Source organism: Acanthopagrus latus, chromosome 7, assembly GCF_904848185.1.
Source record: "Acanthopagrus latus isolate v.2019 chromosome 7, fAcaLat1.1, whole genome shotgun sequence".
NCBI classification, from domain to species: Eukaryota; Metazoa; Chordata; class Actinopteri; order Spariformes; family Sparidae; genus Acanthopagrus; species Acanthopagrus latus.
Genome location: NC_051045.1, coordinates 18,618,724 through 18,630,256, shown reverse-complemented (window position 1 = coordinate 18,630,256; position 11,533 = coordinate 18,618,724). Strand labels below are relative to the sequence as shown.

The 11,533-nt window shown below is 42.7% G+C and overlaps 1 protein-coding gene across 3 annotated transcripts in view; it reads right to left on the bottom strand.

The window, feature by feature from the left end:
- Positions 1-710: 710 nt before the first annotated feature.
- LOC119023100 (TOX high mobility group box family member 2-like) overlaps positions 711-11,533 on the bottom strand; it is an 88,529-nt gene continuing 77,706 nt past the window's right edge. For all 3 annotated transcript variants that reach the window (XM_037104766.1, XM_037104767.1, XM_037104768.1), the window contains 5 exons: positions 11,236-11,466; positions 8,015-8,095; positions 5,282-5,680; positions 4,183-4,322; positions 711-1,885 (listed from right to left, as the gene is read on the bottom strand). In XM_037104766.1, the coding sequence (XP_036960661.1) occupies positions 1,843-1,885; positions 4,183-4,322; positions 5,282-5,680; positions 8,015-8,095; positions 11,236-11,466 (894 nt within the window). In that variant the 3' untranslated portion in view covers positions 711-1,842. The remainder of the gene's footprint in view (positions 1,886-4,182; positions 4,323-5,281; positions 5,681-8,014; positions 8,096-11,235; positions 11,467-11,533) is intronic.

Below are 11,533 nucleotides of genomic sequence, written 5' to 3'. Positions count from 1 at the left end.
CCCCAGACATGTGCAGGGAAATGCAAAGTTATGTTTATCGGCTATCAGGAGCCGCTCGTCTAATTACTAATGAATGTGTGGAGACTCAGCAATGTAAAGCACAGCCAAATAAGTCGAGACATGCATGTCCGTTTCTCCACTTTAAACATTTTATTACAGACAAAAGAAAACAAAAGAAGTATTGGTGACACAAAATGAATCTAATGCCGGTACAGCAGTATTGCACCAACAACAATTTCTGAAAAAATATTTATTATTCTAATAATCATGGCGTTTGATCAGTAATAATAATAATAATAATAATAATAATAATAATAATAATAATAATAATAATAATGCACCCTGATGAAAATAAGCCAAAATGTTACTTCATATCATTCATAAATAGATGTGAAACCTGCAACCAAATTAAATAGAATGACCATATTGTAAAACATGATATTCAACAAAACAAAATGGGGTTCTCTCATCACTGGCTTTACAAATTAAAGAAGTACATTTGGCAGGTTTATACACAAAATTAAAATATCTACCCCCATGACTGTTCCTCCGAAACGCAAGTCCTGCTACAGTGAAAAAAGAAAAAACAAAACAAAAAAGAAAATATCCTCAAGAATTTTTTTTCTTCACAAAAAATGATAAAGATGAGTTCAACACAATTCTAAAACACCTAATAAAACTAGTCAAAAACTTTAAAACCCACTGTTATGTTTTTTTTTTCTTTAGTAACATTTCACATTTAGCAACTTTTTTTTTATTCACCTGTACAAGTGGTGTCGGGACTAAAGGGGAGGTGGGCGGGGTTACAGGTGTAGGGGGGAGAAGGGGGCGGTCCTTACTGACCAAGAGGAGGGGGAGGAGCTAAAAGGAGAGGTATCGACCTTTGACCTCTACAGTTCTGTAACGTCCTGAGGCCGTGTGACGAGAGCGACACTCTCTATCAGAGCTCCGCCGGTTAAGGAGGAACTGGAGCGCTTTTTCAGTCTTTTCTCTCTCTCTCTCATTTCGGAGAGAGACAAGACCAGTGAACACAGTTTCAACACAACTTTTAGTGTGTGTATTCCCTCACTGGATCCGCCTGCACGAAAATCACATAACCAAACGAAAAGAATGTTTTTAAAAAGAAAAAAAAAAAGGAAAGCAAGGGACTGCAGCTAAATACACACATAAGAGGGATCCATTTTGGTGATATTTACAATCACTCTGTGAGAAAGAAAGGAAACGAGGGAGTCCTTTAATATGGGCAAGGATGATTTACAAATGTCTTATGTGTTCGTGACTATCTTCGTTAAAATGTTCTGCTTTGCTTTCACTCAGTCGGTCATGGAGTACATTCACCCCTGCTGAGGTGACTATAATCTAGTTTCCTGCATTAGCTTTTCTACCCAAGACCCCATCGCTTTGAGTATGCTTAGAGCATTTCATCTCCCCGATGAGGGCGGTCCATGGCAAACACAGAGTAATGGAGTGGAGAGGGGAGAGAGCATCTTTAAAAAATTCAAAACAAAATGAGAAGACATTTTTCTTTTCTTTTTTTTTTTGGTCTTCATTTCCAGTATGTTGGCATGAGCTTAAAGCTCAATGCCCCCGCAAAAAACAGGGAAAGTTCACTGATAAGAAAAAAGAAAAAGAAAAAGAAAAAGCAAGAGAAGTGCCTCAGGCTTCGGGCCGATTTAAGTGCTTGGCAAATAGGTGAAGTTACTGTAGCAGTCTTTGGGATTTTCGAAATCCGTCACAAAAAAAAAAAAGAAAAATAAGAAAAAAAATGGTGTAGAAGCTGATACATCGATGACGTTATGTTGGAAAGCTCCCTGGAGTCTGACATTTGGAGGTCTTTCAACTTCAAGTGAGGTAGAGAGGCTTGTCCCGAGCTCCCATGCCACTGCTGAGGAAGAGGAGACAGTATTAGTGTACGTCTGGATACATGTGAGTACAGTGATGGTCTGACTGGGGATGCATGGTATTGGATTTAGTCCGTAATGCAGATATTTTCTGTCGATACTAATATATGCACATACTTTCTCCGCCTTATTGCAAAGAACATCAGGCCTCAATCCTATTTCCAATTTTTGTCCCTGCCCGTGCTTTTCAAGTTTCCCCTTGCCCCTCGGAACAGAGTTACAGGGATTAGCGGCCAATATTTCTTGCTATGACATGGGACAACCCTTCGACACCCTCATACGTGATCGGTCGTCGAAGGCGTGTATGTAAACAGACATGAGCAGATGACATTTCCAGTAGGCTGTCGTCAAGTCATCAAACAAAAAAGAACCCAACCACATTACTTAGCTATCTGACTAGCCACCAGCTTTAGCATTGGCTTTATCATTAGCATCTTTGCTGCTGGACTTTAGTTAAAGTTCAGGTGTCACATGCCATCCAAGTGTAATTGAGACATGTCAGAATATGGTACTGTCGTGTTATGGACATCAGCTCCAACGATACAGCATTAGCTAGCTAGCTAGTTGGCTGCAGAGACCTCAGCAAACTAGATTGTTTCAGAAAAGTATCAAAAGAGAACGAGACAGCAGAGTTTATACCATTACCCCTCATTTAAAAGTGGCCCTACCCATCTATCCCAACATGAACTGCGACACCCTGCCCCGCAGTGATATCGAAGTCTCTCCTGTTGGGGGAATTAACATCTAGTTCTAGTGAAAGTTCAGTTGGCACAACTATTTCTTTGCTCACGTCATTTGTCATCAGCTGTTCTCACACACCTTCATTGTTAGCCACATCATCATCATCATCATCATCGTCATCTTCTTCATCATCATTGTCGTCTTCATCATCATCATCTTGCTATTGTCTTTTTAAATCTGTTCCCCTCTCTGCCCTAAGCTCATTCGTGCTGCTGTCATGCCCGGCCTTCACCCCTCCATCACTGCCAAGTCTTCACATATTCATTAGCTTCACTATTCCACCAGCACATCAGTCTCAGCAGAGTCATCATCAGCCACCGCCACCACCAGTTTCTGGACTCCAGGAGGGGATTTATCTCACTGCTGCTCGGGGCAGACGGCCCCCGATTACAAAATCTCCCCGTAGAGTCTAAGCTCCGAAGACTCTCTGACAAGACCTAATTATCACATATCATCTGTCATAATAAACAATTATCTTTACTTCATTCACTTGTCTCTCCTGATTGTAATATCACTATGATTACTCTTATCGGGATGGCAGACGCTTTTTGAAAAATGTACACATTGACATTTAAATAAGACAACTTCTCAGTAAGTGGTTTGCGTGGGATTAAAGCGTCATTACTTCCGCCTGTCTCGTCATTGGCAGAAATCGATATCATCGCGCATCCCCAGCTCTGACCGTTCCCTCCTTATCCTATATTTTCACCAGGAAATCCTTGTGAGATTACGAAAAAAAGAACAGCTTCAAAACAAACAGACATCAGTCAGTATAAAGAGAGAGAAACAAAAAAACAAAAGTCAGAATTTGCAGATCACTTGGTGCTTGAAATGTCAAATACAAAGCCAGTTCTGCAGTTATCTTTCCTGACACACTGAGAAGATTTCAGCACCCTCCAGAACTACAATGATCTGACACTGAGTGAGAAGGTTTTAAGCACACACTCGATCGACTTCAAAGAACATCAAACATGATTTGACCCAGGCGTGATCCCATTTGACATACAGATGAATCAGCTCTAAATACAGGAGATACTGACTTCCAGCTCTGCCGCCTCTCGGAATAGCAACACCAAGTTTCAGGTGTGAGACAAAACAACGTTCCTCTTGTACCTGCTCGAATGGCTTGATTCAATAAGGCAATGTGTGCTGAGCGAAACACAGGGAAACTTAATTGGATGTCACACTTTTCGCGAGCTGGGTAATAGCATTGTTCTACTGCTGCATTGCTCATTTCAATTTCAAGGAGATGCTTTGCTTTAGCAGGGAAATCGCAGTTTATGATTAATACTGTCTGAGTCTCTGAGTGTGAAAGTGAAGTGGTTTAGTGCAGCTCATTTGGAAAAATGAGTAACTGTCAGAAATCTACTTGCTATTCTCAACAACTGAATGTCCCAGAATGGGTTTACAGAGGCAGAGACATTTTTATTTTGGTCTTCTTGCAGTTATCTTCGTGTGATTTCTTCTTGTTTGTGGCGTCCTTCATGCAACATTCACTGCTGCCATAACCAAATATCAGGGTCCGGTGTGATGAGCTCACCCGCAGTGGTTGGGTCCACAGTCCCTGTTGCAGTACTCGCTGTCCCAGTCAGGGTTCTGGCCGTGCACTGGGTTCGGGGCCCCTGGAGACTGCGAGCCCCCGACACTGTTCTGGTAATCAGCCTGGATATGGGAGAATCCCTGTAGATCAGAGAAGAGGAGGAGCGTTGAGATGGGAGTTTACGGAGCCACGAGGCCAATTACTGTCAGTGCTTTTTTTTATCAGTTGCTCCTGAGCTTAGCGCATAGGAAACATAAACATCAATTTCAAAATCATAATTCCTATACAGACATGATGCCCTACTTAGCACCCATGTAAATACTGTACATTTTGAATTTAGTTCATTTAGTCTATTTTCATTAGATCTGACCTGTTTTGTATCCTTATTATTAACATGCTGTCTTGTTTGTGTCTGTGTACGTCTTCAATTGCCCCCCCGGTTTAAAGTTTTTTTAATTGAATTGAATTGAATTGAACTGAATTATAGACTTTAACATCTATGTCAAACTGGAACGGCCATGTTTGAACAGAGGAGGTGGCCTTTGACATTACTCATCACCCACCTACGATGCAGTACTGAGTTCCCTCAACCATTCGCACCAGGGCGAGCGAACCAACGATCAACAAGTGGCCCTAACGACTCTGTAAGGACACTCCCACGCAGAGTTTAAAAAGCCTGCATCTCCCCTGCAGTTAGTTAGAACTGAAGAAGCCTCTTGGGTGAGAGGTGAAACTGAAACAAGTCCAGTTGCTTACAGTACAGCACTTAGAATCAACAATCAGTGGAAGAGGAGAAAATGCTTAGTTTTTCAGTGAATGGGTGCAAAAACTTTTTTTTTTCAAATCTTCTTTGTTTTTTCTTCATTTATATGCAAAGCAATATAACTATATTTATAATATGACAGAGCAACTGATGAACAAATCTGAAGGTTTTCAATTTCAATCATAGTCAGAAAAAGCAATACAACAATGCGTTTATGTTTAATAAATTATCCATCAACAATGATCTCTGATTAAATATAATATTCAATGTGATTACAGTGATTTTATGTGTCATCATATTCATGTTTCAGAGATTTTTAATAACCGCCACACCAACCTGTTGGCTGAGAGGAGGGGAATGCAGAGGCGCCTGGAGCCCCATTTGGTGCGAGATGATTGGCTGCGACTGCTGCATGCGGATTGGCTGGTTGAGCAGGGAGCTCTGATGCAGGGAGAGCTGGGCGTGGGGGTGCAGAGGTGGGCTGATCTGGAAGGGAGCTGGGGGAGAGGCACTCATGCTGGGCGGCAGCATCTGGGATTGGCTGAGGGTCTGGGCCAGGGTGTGGCGGGGCGGCCCGGCATAGCTCTGGAGGTCCGACAGGGGGAAGGAGCCCGGCGGGCCCAGGTAGGGTGAGGAGGGCTGGGGGGGCACACTGTACAGGGGCTGCTTCGGGGGCAGCATGTGGGAGGGCTGGCTGTTCTGCTGGGCACTTTTTGGTTCAGGGTCATTGTAAGTCTGTTGAGGAATAAAAAACATTTTTAATAAGAGCACTTCAATAAATGACAACTTACCTTGAACCTGAACACATCACAATAACACATCGATCATCACTCATCAACACAGCCCCCCTCTTGTTTTTGTTGATCGCATCATCCATTACACTTAAAACTCCAGCCCTGACCTGAATCTTGAAGGGAAATTCTGTCAGTACTTAACCTGGCCCAGTTGAAAAGCAGCTGGATTGCTATGTTATCCTGTTTACTTCAGCAGCGGTGGGGATTTCCAGAGGACTTCCTGTCTTTACTTTTCTTTTTTTTTTTTTTAGACTCACAGACAAGGTTTTAAAGGAACAGTTCTGGAAAATATGTTTACTCCCCCTTATTTGCAAAGTAGATAGATGGGAAGATTAAAGAGCAGGCTACTAGTTACACTAGTAGGGAAGTCTTTTTTAGTTAACTTTGGTTTCAACAGCCACATTAACAGGTTTTTTTTAAGAAAAAACTCTCGATTAGATATCGATGGCATAACGCACTCAGGCTCAAGATACTGGCATAGGTCTTAAGACTCCATACTGATTGGCATGCATCACATTTTGTTCCCTTGGCAAGCAACGACAGGAACTTTGGCAATCAGCCTTTCTTTGAACATGGCAGTTGGGGCAGCATAGCGCTAGTACTACTACTACACTGTAGAGTAGCATCGCACAATTTACATTTGACTTCACTGTCTTTCTGGACGAAATGTCCCCACCCTGAGCTAGCGGAGTGGTGGGTGTGCACAGTATATGTGCAAATAAACCTACAGACCAACACATGTAACCATCAAAAATATATTAGACATATATAGACATCTAATTTTTTTAAATGTTACATTTACATATAAGGTAAATTTACTCCTGTACCCCAGAAGCAATGAGTAAAATCTTAACATGACTAAAGGACGCAATTGATAAATATTTGATAGTAACGCTCAGGCTGACAAATTCTGGACTTTCCCTTTAAAACATTTCCATACTGCCCCCTCAGAACTGGTTAATTATGTTCAGATCTTCGTCAGCTGCCTCACTGCAGAGCTGCTCATTTCTTGTCTGCCCGGTGCAGCAGTCTGATACGGTTGACACTTAAAGCTCCTAACAGCAAATCCTTTTCAGCATATTGATGCTCACTGTGTAATAAGACTGTATATTTTTTACTTCACACATGCACAAGGCTCAGATGAGAGTAAACAGGGTCGAGTTAAAAATGGACGCACTGCTTTCAAGTACAACCCATCAAACTCTGTCAAGATCAACAAAACTTCACTTCACCTTTTCTCTTTTTGGACAGTATCACTCTGAGCAGGTGCTGCACCCTACAAAATACACCACCTCCACCTCCGCCCCACCCTCCCCAGGCCCCTATGATGACCTGTCAGATTGCTCATCTCCAGCCATCAGTGTTGATTAGAAGGTAATGGAGCCCATTTGTATGAATAGAGCTGGGGCCGAGGTAATGATCAATAGACACCTTGACAGATAGATGGGAAAAGGAGAGGGACACACACACACACACACACACACACACACACACACACACACACACACACACACACACACACAGACGCACACACATATATGCAGGAGCCCATGCAGAGAAATGAGGCTGTTTGCCTGCAGAACAAATGGAATGACAAAAGGAATCTTCCCCACACTACATTGTGTGTTGTTAATACAAGACGGCACTAAACAATGCAATCCACAGTCCTCCTCCTTGCCTTTCTTTATTCCTCGTGCTACTATGCAGGTGTGTACGAGACACCATCATTCACTGGGTAAACGGGATGTCATAGATCTGAATTAGCAGGAAGGTGTCAGAGGCGCAAACAGCAAGAAAGCCTATGATTGCTTGCGTTGATTTGGATGTACTTCCTGTTGTAGATGATAAGATGGAGGAAATCGATGATCTAATACACGACACAGGTGTCTGCTTGTGCAGGATAGATGTGAGGTTTCCAACAGATGCATATAAAACAGACTCAAACCTGAGATCATGTGCAGCACACACGAGAGAGCAATCATTTTCCATCCTCCATCTCTAATAGATGTGTCCATATGCTCGTGCGCTCCGATTGGCTGACCCCTCCCCCAGCTATATCTCCACACCAACTACGATCCCCAACCCCCCAACATCTGCACCCTATGGAAATCAGGTATTGTTCCAAATACAGCCTGCTCTTTTTTGCATCAGATGCCCCCACCCACCACCATCACCACCACCTCATCCCAAGGAAGCCCCGCCCAGCCCATTAGCAGGGATTTTCCATCCAATCCATCATCAGTTTTAGCCAGGGCCTGTGTGTCATATGCGTTACCTTGGAAACCAGACTGGCTCGGTACGCGGCCAAAGCTTTCAGGTACTCCTTCTTAGCCGCCTCGGTTTTCCTCTTGTACGCCTGTGAAAGAAAAAAAAAAAAAAATCTAAACAAGAGGCTTCGGGTGAGAGGAGAGGTTGACATGCTCATAAATGAACGCACACACACACACACACACACACACACACTCCTTTTTTTATCTAACACTTTCTTAAACACACCGCGCACGCACAGACACACACACACACACGTCCTTAATGTTCCCTTTTCCATCAGAGCCAATGGTACAGAACACCTCTATTTCCTCATCACAGCACTAAAACTCCCTCATCTCAATGTGTCTCCCTCTATTGTAGCAACACATCATTTCCATTCCAATCCACCTAGAGAAATGAACTGGAACCCCCCTGTCTCTCTCTCTCTCTCTCTCTCTCTCTCTCTCTCTCCCTCCTTATAGCTCCACAATAACACTCCTATCAGCATACTGACATTAGTGATACACCAGAATGGTTGTTGTCATTTGGCACATTAGGATACGATCCCTGCCTGAGTTTGAGTTTCATTTGAAACTGCCTTCCATATTGTTGCTGTGATGTACAAACTTCTGTTGTCATACCACTAACTGCTGCTGCTGCTGTGTTTGAGTAAAGCATAAAGAATGTGGCTTTATGAGTGCATATGGATGTGTGTTTCTGCAGGCAGGTATTGTCTGTGTAGGATTTGGAGTGTCAGGAAAATAGGGCTATTAGCTATAGGAGCTACAGGCAAAACCATGTCTATTATGCAAAACAGAGAGAGACAGTGGCATGTTGTTTGTTGCCACAAGAAAACAAAGTATATTTGCATTGTGCTTTTTTCTGTAGGGTGGGGTATTCAATCTTGTTTTATACAAGTAACAACTGGTACTAAAAAGTATTTTTAGTATTTTATCAATAACTAACTGAGAAAAATAAACTTTTCATTTAGCAAAGAAGGTCAAACGTGATTAAAAGCAGCTGCACAGGAGGTTCTTCTAGTTTATAAATCTGATCCATTATGGTTGTCAACTGGTGTCCCTCAGGGCTCTATACTGGGTCCACTCCTGTTCAGCATGTACATTAATGACAGACCTCCTCTGTGTGGAAAATGTGACATCTTAACGTATGCTGCCGATACAGCTATTTTTGGTCATGGTAAAACTGCAGAAGAAGTTGCAATCAGCCAGATGCTATATTGAGTGTCACCAATGCTGTTTGTGATTCAGTGTATCAAAAGTAGATACTACTGACATGACTGCTGTGATTACTTTAAAAGGTACAGTAATTGCATTATAATTCAAAATATTAATATGCTGTTTACTTGCATCCAAAAATTGCAGCTCCCACTTAGCAATATTTGGGTTTCAATAATCTTTCAAAAACTGTGCAGCCCTACGGGAGACCCAATGAGTTTCCAGGGAAGTCAAGCTTACACAATAATTCAACAATATGAATACTTTTTGATTATATCTCTTTTTATTTTGTTTGGTAACTGTTGTATAATTCTAATATTACACTCAAAGGTGAGCTTTACCAACATTATTGGCACTTGAGGGAGGCTTATGGATCACTATTGTGTCAATAATGACACTAAAACTCACCCTCGAGTGGAATATTGCTTAATTTGATGACGCCGGCATTGGTTACTTGACAGTTTTCAATACTCTATGCTACAGATACATTTGGTAAGTCATATTTTTGTGTATCACAGAGTTGATGCTCCACACCAAGAAGAAACAGATTGGAAAATGTAGCGCTTTTAAATGCACATTATATATTAAAATGTTGTCTCAACAGAATCTCTTCTTTGAAGCGAACTCTCCTCATCCCAGGACGATGGCTGCAAGCAAAAGAAACTAACAACTGCTGTTTCTCTTGGAGTCCAACACCCAAAACATCATGACCTCCTGTAACTCTGTCATCATTAGCGTCTCCCACCTATTACTGCTGAGTTGGAGATGACGTTACAGGGCAACAAAAACAATGGACTTCCTGGATAGCCGAGATGCCCTTCAGCTAAATCCAAGGACGAGACAATCGTGAGGAGGGGGGGTTCACTAATTCTGTATTCTAGGCAGGATCAAAATAGCAGGCAAGAGATATAAATAAAGAGAGTGGAAATGAGAACTTCACACATCCCTGCTTGTCAGAGGGCCAATGAAGATGCATGGTGTGGAGGCATCAGCTATGGAGGCTGCAGGGAAACAGGAAGTGTGGACCGTACCGCAACCTGCACAGCTTTGTGGGAGCTGTGTTTGGCAAGTAAGATGAGTTTAACTTTTTTAACCATATTTTTTGGGGGACATCCTTTCTTAGGTTTGATGGACACGGTGTCGCTAAGAAAAAGACGGGTTTGCATTTGTTACATTTTGTGTTTGTGTGTCTGCACGTGTGCATTCATATCCGACTGTTTGCTTTTGCAGGGCTGCCTGAGTGCAGGAGTATTTACACACTGCATAACATATATCAGTCCTAGACGCCTGAAATCTCCCCAGGTGCATTTATATTTTTCCCACCTTGACCATTTCGTGCCCGTAAAATGTCTGACTTTGTTAGTTTCAGACTGTTTTACGGGCCGCCGTTGCAGAGAACACTCCCCCTCTCCTCTTTCCCTTTGCTCGAATTAAATTTAGAAAGAAAATCATTTTTATGAGAGTCAGGGGAGTGGGGATAAACGGATGGATTATCTTTAGAAAGAGAAGAAGAAGCTCATTAAGGTGAGCTGTATCTCACAGCGATGTTCTGGTAATTACACAGCACATAACGCCGGGGAGAGGCTGCTCGCCTGCTGCAGCACACATGCCATCTACTGGCTGGACCAGGGTGTGTGTGTATGTGTGGTTGAATGTGCATGTACAGGTGAACTTGTTCTTTTATACATTAAAGTTTACGTACAGTACTGTGTTTCTGTCCTTGGTGTTTTATGAATGGGTAGCACCTCGCTTTATTTTGCTAAATTCCTGTCAGAACATCAGCTAGCAGTTAAATAACAAGTCCATCCCGTGCAGTTGTGAATTTTTACGTACAGCACTATAGATTGGCAGGAAATGAGCTTTTAAAATTTAAATTCCCCCATGTTGACTCTACGTGGTCAGTCCACAGAACAGTCTCAACTTAGTCTCAACTTCTTCGTCTTCTACATTCCTGTGTGGTAACCCACACACTCTATTGTTCCAGATATTCCCAGACAACCACATTCTGTACCTGCTTCTGTTCCTCTCCTAGGCTGTCCCACATGGAGGCCACAATCTTGGAGACGTCCCCGAAGGTGGCGTTGGGGTTCTGGCCCTTGATGGCCGCCTGGGTGTCTCTGAAGAACAGCGCGTAGGCTGACACGGGTTTCTGCGGCTCGTTGGGGTCCTTCTTCTTCTTCTTCTTTTGAGGTTTGGGTTTGGGCTTCATCATTTCCGCCGAGGCCCGCTTCTCGCTGTTTATCTGGAAGGCAGAAAGAGGGATGGAGGGACGAGAGGAAAAAGAGAGACATCTCTGGTCATAAATCAGT